This window comes from Equus asinus, chromosome 7 (genome assembly GCF_041296235.1).
Source record: "Equus asinus isolate D_3611 breed Donkey chromosome 7, EquAss-T2T_v2, whole genome shotgun sequence".
In the NCBI taxonomy this organism is placed as follows: domain Eukaryota; kingdom Metazoa; phylum Chordata; class Mammalia; order Perissodactyla; family Equidae; genus Equus; species Equus asinus.
The window spans coordinates 82,754,412-82,771,538 of record NC_091796.1 but is presented as its reverse complement, the minus strand read 5'-3'; the positions used below and the strand labels follow the sequence as shown (position 1 = coordinate 82,771,538).

At 51.1% G+C, this 17,127-nt stretch overlaps 1 protein-coding gene and 1 long non-coding RNA gene across 13 annotated transcripts; one reads left to right on the top strand and one right to left on the bottom strand.

Moving 5' to 3' along the window:
* The first annotated feature begins 354 nt into the window (after positions 1 to 354).
* ABCD4 (ATP binding cassette subfamily D member 4) lies at positions 355 to 16,410 on the top strand. Of its 12 annotated transcripts, none has more exons than XR_011504674.1 (19): positions 355 to 548; positions 3,945 to 4,063; positions 4,222 to 4,349; positions 5,539 to 5,678; positions 6,918 to 7,034; positions 7,419 to 7,544; positions 8,130 to 8,180; positions 9,933 to 10,027; positions 10,258 to 10,379; positions 10,486 to 10,577; positions 10,757 to 10,846; positions 12,431 to 12,639; positions 12,792 to 12,883; positions 13,380 to 13,416; positions 13,793 to 13,842; positions 14,130 to 14,333; positions 14,632 to 14,708; positions 15,320 to 15,435; positions 15,880 to 16,410. XR_011504674.1 is itself a non-coding variant. In XM_070514059.1 (19 exons), the coding sequence occupies exons 1-19, from the start codon at positions 511 to 513 to the stop codon at positions 15,946 to 15,948; spliced, it is 1,851 nt and encodes a 616-aa protein (XP_070370160.1). In that variant the 5' UTR covers positions 358 to 510; the 3' UTR covers positions 15,949 to 16,410. The 12 variants fall into 12 exon arrangements, 9 of the variants coding, with proteins under 9 accessions (XP_070370164.1, XP_070370161.1, XP_070370160.1 ...); XM_070514059.1 differs by having other exon boundaries at positions 358 to 548; positions 10,727 to 10,846; positions 14,281 to 14,333; XM_014835784.3 differs by having other exon boundaries at positions 360 to 548; positions 14,281 to 14,333.
* Positions 558 to 5,532, bottom strand: LOC123287154 (uncharacterized). The gene is made up of 4 exons (XR_006530223.2): positions 4,307 to 5,532; positions 3,900 to 3,978; positions 3,081 to 3,204; positions 558 to 2,072 (listed from the first exon to the last, which is right to left on the bottom strand). It is a non-coding gene; the product is annotated as an uncharacterized lncRNA (long non-coding RNA).
* Positions 16,411 to 17,127: the final 717 nt, after the last annotated feature.

The window sequence follows — 17,127 nt, the reverse complement described above, 5'->3', positions numbered from 1 at the left end:
ATATGGGGCTGGCCAGGTTGCGTAGTGGTTAACTTCACCAGCTCTGCTTTGGAAGCCTGGGGTTCACGGGTTCAGATCCCAGGTGTGGACATACACACGGCTCACCAAGCTATGCCATGCTGTGGCGGTGTCCCACATACGAAATAGAGGAAGACTGGCACAGATGTTAGCTCAGCGACAATCTCCCTCAAGCAGAAAATTTAAAAAATAAAATACTTGTCACGAAACACTTTAGTCACATTCTCGGTTTCCCCATGTCAAAGGGGAAACCTCCAGATCCAGGAGGTGGCGCTCTAGGCGCCGGGTCAACAGACTATAACGCTCGGCACTCTTTGGTTCTTTTAGAGGCGAGTGGGTCGCTTCCGGGAGCGGCCTCGTCGCCGGCGCCTGTCCTCTCTATCCGCCAGAGTCTGTGGTCTCCGGGCGCCGGGCCCCGCCCCTCTTCGCGGCCGCGCGCTCTTCGGACTCTGCCCCAGGCCGCCGGGCTCCCGCAGCGGTCGCGTCCGGGTCATGGCGGTCCCAGGGCCCGCGCCCCGTGCAGGCGCCAGGTGAGCAGGGCGGCTGGCTAGGAGGTCCGAGCCTCGGGGCGTCCTACTCGGGGCTGTGTGGGGAGGGGGCTCAACTGCCTCCCGCCCTGGTCCGCGGCTCTGGGGGAGCCCCAGCCCCGGCGAAAGAAGACCGCCCTCCCAAGCTGCCCTCCGGCCTTTGCGGGAACCTCTGCCGTCCTCTGCGCTCTGGGTGTGGGGTCCTCGCCCTCGGAATTGGCTTTTTTAAGAACCTCAAGTGCACAGAATTGAGTTGATCACCCTTCTCAGTTCTTGGCACACTGTGGGCTAGTGCAAGGCCCCTCTCGTGTCTTATTATATTCCTCCCTTCGTTCCTTATTCTCCATCCCTTTTCACTCCCCTTCTCAGACACCCATTCTGGTGTTAAAAGAGTGTCTTTACAGCCCACTTTACATAAGTTTGCATACATGTTACCTTGAAAAATATGTAGTGATTTTGAATTCATATATATGATAATATGCTGTTTTTAAAAAGCCTTTTTACTCAACATTGTGTTTTTGAGATCATCCATGCTGTAGTAACGTAGTTTCACTTGTGAGTGCTCCATGGTGCTTCCCTAAGTACATTAGACCCCATTTTACTTATACGTTCCCCTATCGATGGACACTTAGATCGCTTCCAATTTATAACCACCGCTAACCATACTGGCACTTGTCTCCTTGTGGATATGGGTATCCATCCCAGGGTAGGGCGCTAGTACATAGCTAATTGTACTAAATTGTTCTCTGGAATGGTCACACCAGTTTACACTTTCCAGCATCATGCATGAAGATTCCTGTTTCCCCATAGGCCCCCAACATTTGGTATTGTTTGGTTTTCTAATGTTTATCAATTTGATGGGTGTAAGGTGGTCTCCCATTGTGTTAATTTTCACGTGTTAAGCATTTGGGTTTCCCCTTTTCTGCATTGCCTATTTATATCCTTTTCCCACTTTTCTATGGATTTCCTGTCTTCCTGACTTGCAGGAATTCCTTGTATGCTCTAGATTTTAGTTCCTTGTTGGTTTATACATTCTGCAAATACCTTCTCCAATTCTTTTAACCTGTGGCACTGTGTTGAACAAAAATATTTAATTCTAAATTAAATCCATTCATTTTCCCTTCTATAGTTTGTGTTTTCAGGGTCTTATTTGAGAACTACCTTCCCATTATATCATCATTAAGATATTCTTCTACATTTCCTTCGATTAACTAAATAGTGTTACTTTTCACATTTAGATTTTTAATCCATTTGGAATTTTTAAAGTTTATTTTTGTAAATGATTTGAGGTAATGACCTAAATTTTCCTCCACCATTTTCAGTTAATAACTAATGAATTAATAATTAAAACTCAGGGCTGGCCCCTTGGCCAAGTAGTTAAGTTCGCATGCTCTGCTGCAGGCGTCCCAGTGTTTCGTTGGTTCAAATCCTGGGCGCAGACATGGCACTGCTCATCAAACCACGCTGAGGCAGCGTCCCACATGCCACAACTAGAAGGACCCACAACGAAGAATATACAACTGTGTACTGGGGGGTTTTGGGGAGAAAAAGGAAAAAAATAAAATCTTAAAAAAAAAAAATTAAAACTCAGAGAAGCTGTTAAACATAGTCAAGAGCACAGATTCTTGGAGCCAAGCTGCCTGCGTTCAAACCCTGGCGCTGGCTCTTACCAGGTGGATGACTGGGCAAGTTACTCAACCTCTTTAGTCTCAGTTCCTCATCCATAAAATAGGAGATAATCTCCATCTCTTAGGGTTGTGACAATTAAATGAATGTAAAACACATGTACAACAGTCCTGGACTCATAGTACGTGCTTAATAAGTGTTGACAGCTATTAGTATTAATATGTCCTTTCTTATAATAATCTCTATTATGTGCTCCTGTAAATGTAGGTGAATTTTTTTCTTCTTGGTGTCTCTGTTCCATTGGTCTTTTTATTCCTGTGTTAATACCATACTTTGTTGTTCCTCCAGCCCTGTAATGTATGTCTTAATAACCTGTTGGTTTGGGTCTCTTCCTCATTTCCTGTTCTTCACCACTGCCCTAAGCTATTCATGGATCTTTATATTTCCCTATAAAGTTCCTCAGAGAAGTCCTGCTTTTGATTGTATTACATTGCCTTTATAGACTACTTTTGTTAGAAATGAGGTCTTTGGGGCTGGCCCCATGGCTGAGTGGTTAAGTTCGTGCCTTCCACTTCCGTGGCCCAGGGTTTCACTGATTCAGATCCTGGTTGCAGACATGGCACTGCTCATCAGGCCATGCTGAGGTCGCATCCCACATGCCACAACTAGAAGGACACACAACTAAAAATATACAACTATGTACTAGGGGAATTGGGGGAGAAAAAGCAGGAAAAAAAAAAGAAGATTGGCAACAGTTGTTAGCTCAGGTGCCAGTCTTTTTTTTTTTTTTTTTTGAGGAAGGTTAACCCTGAGCTAACTGCTGCCAATCCTTATCTTTTCGCTGAGGAAGACTGGCCCTGAGCTAACATCCATGCTCATCTTCCTCTACTTTATATATGGGACGCTTACCACAGCATGGTGTGCCAAGTGGTACCATGTCCGCACCTGGGATCTGAACTGGTGAACCCCGGGCCACCAAAGCAGAACTTGTGCACTTAACCGCTGCACCACTGGGCCGTCCCCAGGTGCCAATCTTTAAAAAAGAAAAGAAAAGAAATGAGTCTTTATAATGTTAAATCCTTCCAGCTCTGTCTATTTAAGTCTTTCGTCTCCTATAATAGAGCTTTTCGTTTTCCTCCAACGTGTCTTATACATTCCTTTTTAAAGTTAATTCCTGAATATTTTATAGTTTTTCTATACTTGCTTTTGTAAATGACATCTTATTTCCTTTATGTTTTCCAGTTGATGTAGAACAGTATTCCACTTGTTGGTGTAGAACCGTGTTGGTATTTGTGTATTAACCCTATATACAGCTGAACTCCTTTTATTTCCAACATTTTTTCTATTGATTTGCTGTAAACGATCATGTCATCTGCAAATAATGACAGCTTAATCTCTTCCTTTTCAGTCGTTTTACTTCATTTCTTTTTCTTGCTTTATTCCTTTAGCCAGGACCTTAAAATCCTTGGTGAAGTGGGCTGCTTTGTCTCATTTGTGGCTATAATGAGGATGTGGCTAAAATTTCTTCATTAACTATGGTTTTTTTTTTTTCCTGTGGCTTTTTGGTAAATAAGCTTTTATAGCATTTATCAACTTAAAGACATTTCTTTCCATCCTGAGTCTGTTCACAGCCTACCATCTTCAGCATCCGTAAACCGTTCTTTCTGCATGGCCTGGACGCCCCACAGAACAGTGTGATGAGCTTGGTACCTGCTCTCTGAGGCTTACCTGACTCTTAGGCTTCTCTCTGCTTCTCCTGCATCTCTTCTTCAGGCCCAAGTTAGATCTGCAATTTCTCCAGCGGTTCCTACAGATACAGAAGGTTTTGTTTCCCTTTTGGTCATCACAGAATGCCTTGATGTTCCTGACCCTTCTGTGTGTGGCCCTACTGGGTGAGTGAGTGAGCCCAGGCTGGAGTGGGGAGGGAAGCCCTGGTTTGGGTCCCTTTCCTCCTCTCTGGGGTGTTCATGAGGCAAGGACTCAGGAGGAAATTTCCCTCCTCTTTTCTCACCCGTCATCGCTGATTTCTGACCCCTTTCCCTCTCCCCAGAACAACTGGTGATCTACCAGGTTGGCTTGATCCCCAGTCAGTACTACGGTGTCCTGGGAAATAAAGACTTGGATGGGTTTAAGACCTTGACATTCCTGGCTGTGGTGCTCATCGTTCTCAACTCCATGGTAAGATCTTCTCCCTGTGTCTCTCTTCCTCTTCAGCCTAGTACGAGTGGAATGCCCAGTGGGACTTAGACACCAAGAAGCAGGAATCAAGCTGTGGGTGTGTGTTCCCTGCCTTTTCATAGAAATTGAGGTCAGAACCCTCGGCAGGGCATTGATCCTGGTCTTTGGCCTGCTTGGGACCAATTCCTCCGGTGTTTCAAGCTCCCAGGACTAGGCCATGAGGTTCTGGTTTAATTCAGCATTTAGTGGAAATGATCATTGTCCCTTCTATTCCCAGAACTCTTGCGTCAGGGAGCTCAGAGTACTTGAAAACTGGGGTCAGCAGCCAGAGCTGCTCTTCCTCCTCTGCAGGGCTGAGCGTGTGACTCAGCCTGGGACCATGTGACGCCTCCCAGCCTTTGCACCTGCTGCTTTCTCTCAGAATGGCCTCCTTCCCCACCCCTCCTTCACTTGGTTAATGCCTGCTCGCTTCTCAAGACTCCTCTGTTGTCACCTCCTTCAAGTCCTCAACTTTCTCCTTCATGATTCCTTCACTAAACTCTGCCCTTTTCCTCTAATTAACTAATACTTTGAGTTTACCTCTGCTGTAACACTCCTCACACCCTTGTCATTGTCTGTTTCCTTGCTGGACAGTGACCTCATTGTTGTTTCCCTCGTGCCCGAGGGTAGGTGCTCCATCAGTGGTGACTGATGAGAGTCAGGGCTCCGCTAGGACTCAGGCCCAGTGCTCTCTGTCAGGCTGCACTATCTGTTTTCTTGGGGAAGCCACTTCTCATCACACTTTGGCACTTTTGATGGGTCTTCAGTCTGTAAGCACCTGTGTATACAGAACCCTGTTCCAAGTTCTGGGGACAGAATAGAGCATAAATGGAGTAGAAGATAGCATCCCCAATCTCCAGAAGCTCATCTGCTCTCAGAGGAAGACAGTACACTGTAGAAAGGGGCTCGAGGGCCTTGCCTTGTAAGCCATGCAGTATTTGGTGAGGAATGAACACGTGAGTGAGGGAGGAAGGGAAGAATTCCCTGACTTGGGGCTTTAAACAAACAGAACTGCTGACTGGACAGAGTCATCAGAGTGGGCTGGCGCTAGTCAGCCGAGGCTTTCTGCCAGCCCTGAGCTTTGAGCTGAGACTTGCAGGCAGCCATCTCTCCCCTCCCTTCCCCTCCCCCTGCCTTCCCCCCTGCACAGCTGAAGAGCTTCGACCAGTTCATTTGCAACCTGCTGTATGTGAGCTGGAGGAAGGACCTCACCGAGCACCTCCACCACCTCTACTTCCGGGGCCGCGTGTACTACACCCTCAACGTGCTGCGGGATGACGTCGATAACCCGTAGGCGCCCCCTCCCAGTCCTTGCCACCCTCTGCATGATCCCATCCTTCTGGTTCAGCCCTAGAGACTCCCTGAGGCAGATCCCATGGAGATCATCTACAGTGTTCTGCAAATGTTGCTGTCCAGAGCCGTGGGAGGTGGGGGGGGTCGGTGTGCTCCAGAGGACCCTAGAGAGGCTCCAGGGCTGAGAATAGGGAGCTAAAAAGAAGAGGCCAGGAGCAGCTCCCTTTTGTCCATTTCATATCCTGGGCTTCCACATAAGGCACCCTCTGAAGAAAGTGGCCTTGCTAGAAAAAGCTAGACAACTGCTCTCAGATTTTCGGCAGTAAAAAATTACTGCTGTCTACAACTCAGTCTAGGATTCAAATCCCCATTTTATCATCTTCCAGCTTATAGCTCTTAAGTTCACTAAGCCCCAGGTTCCTTTTCTGTAAGACGGGGATAATGATAGTTCCTATCTCAAAGGATATAGTGAAGCTGAACGATGTAATTCACGTGCCCATAATGCACAGGTACCGTGCCTGTGCAGAGCCAGTGGTCCAAGGTCAGTTAGCTATCATTATCTTTCAGGTGCAAACAGTGAGGCTCAGAGAATGCAGATGACTTGCCCAGGGTCACATCTCTCATTGGGAGTAGGAGTCAGTGTGGCCCTGGTGGTGCAAAGGGATGTATGGGGTCTCTCCTTGTACTCATTCCCTCCCCACACGCCACCGTCCCAAGCACTCTCTTGCCAGGGGTGACCTTCCCTCAGCTCAAGCTGAGCTTTGCAGCAGAGATTTCTTGGGAGGCTCCTGCTGCTTCATAACTTTCTCTTCAGGCCTCTTCTCTGTGGCTCAATGCATACAAAGCTTCTGCAGCTAGATAGCTACAATGGGGGCAGGCTCAGGCTCATAAGAGAGAGATCAATGAGTTAGCTTGCCTCATCATCCAGAAACTCAGCTCATCCACCTTCAAGTTTTTCTCTGGCTCTGCTCAGAGCTGGCTCACCACTCCTGGTGCTGGACCTTTCAATTGCCACTTTTTCTGAGGGGTAAACTGAGGTATAAGAACCCTGTTTAAAGGTCCTAATGGTCTCGGTGCCTCTAGGAAACCAGCCTTTGTCTGGGTTCATCTTCCCATAGTGTCATTGCTGACAGCACTGAAAGGCTAGGTTAGAATAAGAGGGAGCGTGGAACTGTCTTAGTTCCTCAGCCCTGGAGCCCAGCTCCCTGGGTCCAATGATGGTGTCATTGGCTGCAGGGACCAGCGCATCAGCCAGGACGTGGAGCGGTTCTGCCGGCAGCTCAGCAGCATGGCCAGCAAGCTGATCATCTCCCCCTTCACGCTCGTCTACTATACCTATCAGTGCTTCCAAAGGTGAAGCCTCTCCTCTTCCCAGAGTCCCCCCTCCACCAGCCCGGTGGTTCCCCCGAGGTCCCTCACTCACATGTCAGTTGGATGTCAGCTCTCCCAGGTCAGGGGTCAAGAGAGGCTAGACTTCCCTCCCTCCCACCTGCACCTCAGGAAGTCTCCTTATCTTGCACGCTAGGGCCCCTGCCCTCCCTTTGCCCCTTGGTGTTCAGTGTCACAGGGATCCTGGTGCTCTGACAGCTTAGACCACGTACCAGATGCCCCACACAGAAGCAGAGGCCCCACAGGGCTCTGAGATTGGAGAGGGACTGCCCAAAGGGGAGTGGAAGTCGGGGCTGAGGCCCGAGGGGCTATGCGGCTCCCCATACCCTCCCTCTCTTTGCTTTTCAGCACAGGCTGGCTAGGGCCTGTGAGCATCTTCGGGTATTTCATCCTGGGAACCATAGTGAACAAGATATTGATGGGGCCCATTGTGGTGAAGCTGGTGCAGCAGGAGAAGCTGGAGGGGGATTTCAGGTTTGTCTCTCTTGCTGGAGGTTTCTGGGCTGGGCATAATGGTTAAGGAATGGGATGTGGAGTAAGACTGCCTAAGTTCAAATTCCAACTATGCCAGTTATTAGCCGTGTGCTCTTGGGCGAGGTCTTTAACCTCTCGAAACTTCAGTTTTTCCATCTCTAAAATGGGAATGGTACTGTTACCTATGGAGAAAATTGTGAGGAGGATTAATGGTGTGGGTGGTCAGCCATCATCATCCTCATTCCTTGGCCTTCTCACATGCTTCTGCTCCATCCGCCCTGTTTTGGGTCAGCCAGTGGATCTGGCCCCTGCTCTGTGCTTCTTGGCCTCCTCCATCAGGCCCAGCCCTGGGAGGAGGAGGGGCTGTGGGCAGGTGAGGGGCCGCCCTGTCTCCAGAGCTCCTGCCACCCTACCCCGGCCCTGGGATTTCCCACCCCTCAACGGTCCAGGGAAGGATCGGGCTGCCACAGCCAGTTTCAAAGTGGATCCAGGCTCCTCTTTGTCCAGGGGTCTTGATCCACAATTCTAAAAGGAGGGGGCCAGTACTGCCTGCTGTCAGCACACACTTCCCTTTGATCGGCCCAGGTTCAAGCACATGCAGATCCGGGTGAATGCCGAGCCTGCTGCTTTCTTCAGGTGAGTCCGCGGGCATGGTTCCCCTTCTGCCTGTCAGAGCTAATAGTGGAGAAGGAAAGATGAATTGTGCAACCCCCGCCATGAGCCCAGGGGCCGAGCGTCCTCACACTTGGCTATGACCCCACCCCTACGTCCTTGTCTGCCTCGTCCTTAGGTCCAGGGGTTTGCTTCTGAAGCTGGTGGTTCATTTAAGTGGCCTGGCACGGAGCCTCAGTTTGTTCCAAGAATGCAATGAGTGAATGCTCCATCATCTGGCTGATGACTGTAAGGCATCGCCTCTGCCTCTCATTTTCCGCTGGTGCCTGATGTCCGAGGCTGGTCCTTTGTCTCCGTAGCATGGGAGGGAATGGGAGCCCATCGGGAGACCTGCTCCCTAGACACCATCCACGTGGAGCAAAGTGTCTGGTCTCCTGACAGCCGCATTGTGAAATCCCGTTCCTTCCCTCGGGGCCAAGGCAGGTCCCTGTGCCCTGCTTCCCATGAGTTCTCGGAGTCAGTGTGTGAACTGACAGTGGAGGCCCCAGAGGTGGTGGTTTAAGGAGTGGAGGTTGCTCCTTGATGGCCTGGATCTAATAGCCCTGGGACCTTTGCTCTTGTCAGTCTCTGCTGCAGTTTGCAGCTGCCACCACTTGGGGGCACCAAGAATGCTTGGAATCTGTGAGCTGGGCTTTGGTTGGGTGGCGGGTGGGGCTGGTCCTGGGCTAAGTTGTTTTGAATTCTGCAGCCTCTGCCCATAAAGTTCTGGGCGCCGGGGAAAGCACGTTGGTTCTTGGAGCTGTGATGGGTTCCTCTATGGCTTCTGTCCTGCTCGATGCAAAATCTGAAGTGCTCCTTCTGTGCTCCCCCCACCTTTTCTGCCTGGAGAATTTCTGCCCCTCCTTGATCCCCAAGTTGCCTCCTCTGGGGAGCCTTCCCAGACTCCATTAGTGGTCAAGCCTGTGTGTTGCCATAACCCTGAGGATATACTGCTTATGTTACACAGATAAAGAAGGCATTACGTCTGCCTGCCCCTTGAACTGGGAGCTGCTCAGGACAGGAGCTGTTTCATCCACCTCTTTATCTCACTGGCTTACTAGCACAGAGCCTGCCGCATCGCAACTGCTCCCTGTAGATTTGTTCAGTAATTTCAGTTAAGGGCCGGCCCCGTGGCCGAGTGGTTAAGTTCACACGCTCCACTGTGGCGGCCCAGGGTTTCACCAGTTCGGATCCTGGGTGCGGACATGGCACCGCTCATCAGGCCATGCTGAGACGGCATCCCACATGCCACAACCAGAAGGACTCACAACTAAAAATACACAACTATGTACCAGGGGGCTTTGGGAGAAAAAGGAAAAATAGAATCTTTAAAAATATAAAAATAGAAAAAGTAATTGCAGCTATTATTTATTGGGGGCCCTTTCATGTGCCTGGCACTTTATATTCAGAAATTCTCCCTCTAGCCTTTTACTTAGCTATTATGAGCACCGTTTTACAGATGAGGAAACAACTCAGAGGCTTAAGTAACCTGTCAGTGTCACCCAGCTAGTAACTGGCCAGAGCCAGGATTTGAACCAGGTCTGGCCAATCTAGACTTCATGTTCTTTCTGCAGACGATACCGTGTTGAATGAGTGAGTGCTAGTGGCAGAAAGGGTCTGAGGTGAAAATCATTCGGATGGGCTTGGTCCCTAAAGGAGGGTTTGATGAGGGACAGAGGGCCCCCAGCCTGGCTGAGGCTCCCGGGGCCCTATGGACATCCCAGCCTTTCTCGTCAGAGCTGGGCATGTGGAGCATATGAGGACAAACCGCAGGCTGCAGACACTCCTTCAGACCCAGAGGGAGCTGATGTCCAAGGAGCTCTGGCTGTACAGTAGGTGGAGGGAGCCCCCGGAGTGGGATAGTCCCCTTCCCTAAGCTCCCTACTTTCTCTGCACTAAAATGTTTGCTCTGATGAAGGAATTAACCAGGGGGAGCCACTCCCTTTGCTGTGCGCGTCCTCAGGAGAATGAGGATCCAGGGAATAGCTTGGCCTGCTTGCTTCCTGCTCCCCTCAGAGCACATAAATGGTTCCAGGTCTCTCACACAGTCTGTCTTCTACAGTTGGTGTCAACACGTTTGACTATCTGGGCAGCATCTTAAGTTATGTTGTGATCGCCATCCCCATTTTCAGTGGCGTCTACGGAGACCTGAGCCCCACAGAGCTCAGCACCCTGGTCAGCAAGGTGAAAATCCTCCTGGTAACCCCTCATGCCATCCCCTCCCCACCCCGCCCCAGCGCCCAGGGCCTCAGAATCGAGGCCTGTGCTCACTGCTCTGTGTCCTGTCCAGAATGCCTTTGTGTGCATTTACCTCATCAGCTGCTTCACCCGGCTCATCGACCTCTCCACCACGCTCTCGGACGTGGCTGGTTACACACACAGGTGAGGCTGCATCCAGCCCCTCTCTAGTTCCTGAGCAAAGTGTGTGCCTCTGGGAGAAGTAGCTGAATGAAAAAAGGAACAGAAAAACTCACCATATGCTAGTGGGCATGGGAGAGGAAAAGGACTTACACTTTCACCTGGTCCCCCAGAACCTCCTCAGGTTTTCACTTCTTGCCCAGGATCGGGGAGCTTCAGGAGACCTTGCTGGACATGTCCCTGAAGTCACAGGATGGTGAGCTCGTGGACGAGAGCGAGTGGGACTTGGACAGGTGAGCACTGGGCTGGCAGTGTGGTGCAGTGGTAGAGAACGCAGGCTCCGGAACCACCCGGCGTGGGCTTACCCTGGAGCGCTCCCCTTTCCCAGCTGGGCAGCAGAGCTGTGCAGAGCAAGTGAAAGACCTCTGTGTCTTATGCCAGGCACATTATAAATGTTCACAATCAAAGTTGTAGTTTTGGCATTTCTTGTGTTAATTTACACCATCCCCCAGCTGATGGAAGCACAGTGCGCACACCTGCCTGGGCCTGAGATAACAAAAGTCCATATAGTGTCCTTCCTCTTCCGTCTGAGCCCTCCTCCTCCGTCTGAGCCCTCCTGCCTGCCACTTTCCCCTGGGCATGTCTGTTCTGTGTTCCCCGGGCCTCACTCAGGCCCAGCGATGTCTTTTTTTATGTATCTGCAGCCTCTGTGATGTTGCTGACTTTTCTATATATTGAGGATTTGCTCTTGTCCTCACTTTTCTTGGGCAAATTACTGAAGAGTTCTGTGTCTCAGTTTCTTCATCTCTATAGAGGACATGAATGGAACCTTCCTCTTAGGGTTCTTGTGAGGATTAGCTAGAGTTAAAAGAAAGTGCTTGAACAGCCACAGAGTAAGCTTTCAAAAATGGAAACAGTCTGAATTCCAGGGCCTACACTCACCTCTTTTCTTAGGAACTGATGCACTCACCTCTCTTCTTAGGAACTGATGCCTTAACTGTTGCTCCTGTTCAAAACTAAAGCCTTCTGCAGCTGGGAGCCCAGAGGCTGGGGTGAGGGTGCAGGGCCTCTGGAAAGCTGAGCTGCTGTTCTCTGGAGGAGACGGGCATCCGTGAGAGCCAGAAACTCCAGAACTGTTTAGTATTACTGCTCTCCTTCTTACTGTCACTCCTTGAATCACACTGTGATGCTGTGAAAACCCACCAACGTTAGAATTAGACAAATTCAGCTCTGTGACCCTGAGCAGATTACTTAGCCACCTGACTCAGTTTCCTCGTCTGCCAAGTGGGAATAATATCTTTGATTCATGGGTGTTAAGACTGATTAAGATCAGTTGTGTGTGAGGCTTTTCCCAGCCTGGCACAAAGTAGGTTCCCCCACTTCCACCTCTGTGTCAATCTGCTCGGGCTGCCATAGCAAAATACCACAGACTGTGTGGCTTAGACAGCAATTTATTTTCTCACAGTTCTGGAAGTCTAGAAGTCCAAGGTCAAGGTGTAGGCAGGGTTGGTTTCTCCTGAGGCCTCCCTCCTTGGCTGGCAGATGGCTGTGTTCTCACTGTATCCTCACGTGGCCTTTTCTCTTAATGGGGACTCACGGGATCTCTTCCTCATCTTAAAAGAACGCCACTCATATTGGACTAGGGTCCCACCGTAATGGCCTCGTTTTAACTTAATCACCTCTTTAAAGACCTTAGCTCCAGATGCGGTTACATTCTGAGGTGCTAGGGGTTGGGACTTCAATAGATGATTTTGAGGACACGATTCAGCCTATAACAACCTCCCAATCCAGGGGTGATGCTCCCAAGGAGAAGAACCTCCCCCTGGCAATACTGACACTGCTTATCTTCCACACACCCCTCCCTTCTCTGACCCCAGGGCCCCGGGATGGCCAGCAGCAGAGCCAACAGACACAGCTTTTCTCCTTGAGCGGGTCTCCATCTCTGCCCCCTCCTCTAACAAGCCCTTAATCAAGGACCTGAGCCTGAAGATCTCTGAGGGGCAGAGCCTGCTCATCACAGGCAACACAGGCACCGGCAAGACCTCCTTGCTCCGGGTTCTGGGCGGCCTCTGGGCGAGCACACGGGGTGAGAAGCAGCCCTCCCTGCTCTGGGCCAGCCTCAGCCTGGCGGCGGGTGGCGTGGGTGTAAGATTCCAGCCTTGTTTGTTGGGGAGGGGGAGCGAGAGGCCGTTACCTTCTCTGGAGATCTCAAAATGCCGGTTTCTGTGGGCTCCACAGGCTCAGTGCAGATGCTGACCGACTTTGGACCCCATGGGGTGTTGTTCCTGCCACAAAAGCCATTCTTCACTGACGGGACCCTTCGGGAGCAGGTCAGCCTGGGGCCCACTCCTCCTACTGTCTCCCTCAACTGGGACCTCCGGCAGTGAGACAGGTCTCAGCCCTAGAGAGTTATGGGGCAGAAGGTGGGGTAATAAAATGACCCATGCCCGGGCACTCTGTGGCTCTAAGAACATTTTATTCATATCCGTGGATTGGGCTATGCACTCAGGACAACTCCTGGGGGCTGGTTAACCTGTGGGAGACACAAGCCAAAGATCATATGCATTGTTGAGCACCAAGGTGGGATTCTGGGGTCCCTGCCCTCAGAAGGCTTACCGTCTCTTTCCCCTCAGACACACGTCTGAAGGTTGCAGTGACCCTGCCCTGCTTTCTGCAGGCCCCAGCCTCTCCCACTGGACCCTCCACCAAGGTGTCCCCTCCTCTCCTCTGGTGGTTATAGGGCTATTTCTGAGGGAGGGTGGGCTGTGTATAGCCCCATCTCTCATTGGCCTTGGTCCTAGGCCCATGTGGTTTTTATTTTATCAGGTGATATATCCCCTGAAGGAGATCTACCCCGACTCAGGTGAGCTGGGCCTCCTCGTGGCATGTCCTCCCATCTCAATTGTCCCTGCTCTGCCTGACTGTGGCTTCACCTGTGCCTTTTGGGAGAGGCCCCAGCCAGGCCACTGGTTTTAGGTTGGGTCCCCTCCTCCTCCTTCTGCACCCTGACCCCATCTCATTCTGCCTTCCCTCCTTGGGGACACCCACTGGAGGAAGGGAAGGGATTACTTCCTTCACCTGGCTCTTCCCGTATGAATATTAAGTGCTGTAACCTGCCACTTGAGAGCCTTAGCCCAGATTCTGGGGCCCCCACCCCAGGCCCCTGCCGTGATGTGCCCCATCTATTGTGGCTGCCCAGAAGGAGCTGGCTTCTTGAAGAAGGCTTCTTTGTTTTGCAGGTTCTACTGATGACGAGAGGATCATGAGGTTCTTGGAGTTGGCAGGCCTGGTGAGTGAGGGCAGGGACCCTGAGGTCTAAGCCCACCTGGTAGCACCGACCACACACAAGTGCTGGCCCAGCAGAGCTGGCCCTGCTGTCCCTGGGCCCAGGACTAGGGAGTGGGAGTGTAAAGTGGCAGTGGGAGCTGTTGGCCAGAGACGGGCAACAAGGAGTTACATTCTTTGTAGCAATGTTTAAAACAATGATAAAGCTGAGCCAGTCTGCCTTTGCTTGTCACCATGCTCCAGCAAATCTGAACAGTGTAGTTGATAGCATACTCCTCTCCTCCTGGGCAGGTCACTCCCACAGCCACCCACCCTGGTACGCCCCTGGGGTGGAGGTCTGTCTCAGAGGTGCGTGTGTGGCAGGACCTGAGGAGGTTCCTCAGGTGGCAGGAAGCAGGAATGGGCCCTTTCATGGACATCATTCCCTCCGTATGTGTTACAGTCCAGCTTGGTGGCCAGGACAGAGGGTCTGGACCAGCAGGTTGATTGGAACTGGTAAGAAGGGAGTGGGGGTACTCCAGAGCTAGCTCCCCCAAAGACATTGGCTTCCAGGGGTCCAGTCAAGTGATGGAATGGCTCCTGACCCCAAATTCCTGGTGTTTGCCAGCCCATCAGAGGCATTTTTCATGCCCTTGGGAGTTTGGGCTTCGCCTTGTGTGGGCAGCGGGGCTGTCATTGAAAGGGGAGTGATGTCCATCTGTCCTGAGGCCAGCCTCTGCCACAAGGACCTCTTCCTGCCCGGACCCATTCTAGGCAAAAGCCAAGCTACATGCTCCTTCCCACCTTTCCTCAGGTATGATGTTCTGTCCCCAGGGGAGATGCAGAGGCTCTCCTTTGCCCGGCTCTTCTACCTGCAGCCAAAGTACGCAGGTGAGGTTCGCCCTGTAGGTGTGCAACCAGGTACCATGTGTGCTCGGAGGTGTAGCAGCGTGTGTTCGTGTACACCTGGGGAGGTGTCCATGTGGGCAGGAGAGGACGGCAGGGCTCTGCCCAGCAGGCAGCGATACTTGGCATCCTTGGAGCAGCTCTGGATGTGTTATGCTACCGAGTCCTAAGCTTTCTGTCATTGCAGCAGCCGGAGCCAGCCTTGAGAGGGCTCGTGATTTTGTGCTCCTCAGGCTCTGCCATCAATGAATGGGCATCCCACCAGCTGTGCCTGGCAGAGGGATGGCAGATACGGACCTTTGCAAGGACTGACATCCTCGGGGCAACTGGGATTCCCTGGATTGAGTGGTCCTAGGCAGGGCTGGTGCTTATCTGTAGGAAGCTGAGGGGTTTTGTGCTGCTGCTGGCAGAAGACTTCCAGCTGGAGCCTGGCCCTCTGCTCCTTTGGCCCTTCCTCTCCCTAAAGCAGAGCTCCTGTAAGCCAGAGCAGCTCTCAGCCTCCCCCTGGGTCCTGGCCAGAGGTGAGTGTGGGTTAGGGGAGAAGCAGGGCGGCCAGGGGCAGGATTCGATCCCTTCCCACCCGGTTCTGCCCTCAGTGCTTGATGAAGCCACCAGTGCCCTGACCGAGGAGGTGGAGAGTGAACTCTACCGCATCGGCCAGCAGCTGGGCATGACATTCATCAGCGTGGGACATCGGCACAGCCTTGTAAAGGTACTGGTGCTCACAAGGGTGGCCTGAGGAGGAAGAAGAACCCAAAGGCTGGGCCCAGCTGGGGCCAGAGGCCCCTCAAATGAGAAGTGGGGATTGGGGCTGGCCCGGTGGCACAGCAGTTAAGTGCACATGTTCCACTTCCACGGCCCAAGGTTCGCCAGTTCGGATCCTGGGTGCGGACATGGCACCTCTTGGCACGCCATGCTATGGTAGGTGTCCCACATATAGGGTGAAGGAAGATGGGCACAGATGTTAGCTCAGGGCCAGTCTTCCTCAGCAAAAAGAGGAGGATTGGCAGGAGTTAGCTCAGGGCTAATCTTCCTCAAAAAAAAAAAAAAAAAGTGGGGATGGCAGAGAGGGAAGGGGCTCTCAGCAGGGGCTCAGTGGCCTCCTATTGTCATGACCAGAGCAGCCTGATCTCTGTGTGGTGGCTGTCTCTTGTAGTTTCACTCCTTGGTTCTGAAACTCTGTGGAGAAGGAAGGTGGGAACTGACCAGAATCAAAGTGGAGTGAAGCCCAGGATGTGGCTGGCCACCAGGAGAAGAGCCAAGCTCCGGGCAAGTCAGCAGCCCCCAGGAGAGACCAAGAGAACTGACGGGCAGGGAATGAGCCCCAGGTTCGCCTCGTAGGTCCTGTGTGGGGAGTGCTGGCCATAGTGGGCTTGGCCCAGGTGTCGCCCTCCCTGGGGCCCTCAGTGGTGTCAGGGGTCACCTGCTGCCTCAGCCAGAGCTCTGTGCACTCGAAGTGCTGATTCCTTCCAGATTACCTCAGATCATGTTTTCTAAAGAAAAACCTAAAGTGTGGGATCTACAAGAAATGAAGGGTCAAATTGGAGAGAGCATTGGACTGGGAGTCAAGAGATCCAGAAACCTTCTAAATCAGTTAAGTTTATAACAGTAGATTTTTAATTGTAATCAACTATTTAAATTTTATAACTTTTTAAAAAAGAAAAGATAAACATTTTTAAAAAGTGTACAGCTTTCGCCCTTTTCTTCTTCATTATAAGATGATCTTTTTAACTCAATCTCCAGACTTGAATTGAGAGCCTGGCGGGGAGGGACTGCCCTGTCCGCCGTGCTAGAACCTTCTGTTCATGGGTTTTCCCTTCACTCCACAAGTTTCCCTTTCCATGTGCCTGTCGTACCTCAGCCACTAACCTCGAGGGCCCTTCTGTTTTTCTTGTTTTTAGCCCAGATGAAAGTCAGTCTCTTTCCCCTCAGCTAAAACAAGGTTGAGATTTTTCAGAAATAATCTTTTTTAGGGAACAACAACAACAACAGATTTAGCAGACAAAACCCAGACAGCACAGAAGCATGAGATGAAAAGTTACTGAGCCCAAAGTCCTTACTCTGAAACAGATATTCCCCAAACTCCCCTTGTCAGCGTGTCACCTTCATGATGTTTGCCGGATCTCTGTACCTCTTGCACTGTTAATTACTTAGTATTTTTTAAATTAGCTCACTTTAAATTTAAATGCATTTCTGAAAGAAAGTTTACACCTGGGATAAATAGAAAGTAACTGTAAAAATGAATACAGTCAGTGTTAGGAAACTGCCGCTCAGTGCTGTGTCCTGCGGAGACTCTGAGCCTGAGGCCTGCTGTCTGTCCAGCGGGAGGTTAAGGGTTGTTATGGAGGAGTCAGACCTGCCAGCACCCAACTGAGAATTTTCTCCTTAATACGGTTAGAAAGAT

Excerpts from the sequence above, each read along its gene's own strand:
- ABCD4 (XM_070514059.1), top strand. The coding sequence starts at position 511 with ATGGCGGTCCCAGGGCCCGCGCCCCGTGCAGGCGCCAG. Across the intron at positions 7,545-8,129 it reads AAGCTGGAGGGGGATTTCAG|GTTCAAGCACATGCAGATCC; the intron begins GTTTGTCTCTCT and ends TGATCGGCCCAG. Across the intron at positions 13,843-14,280 it reads TCTTGGAGTTGGCAGGCCTG|TCCAGCTTGGTGGCCAGGAC; the intron begins GTGAGTGAGGGC and ends TATGTGTTACAG.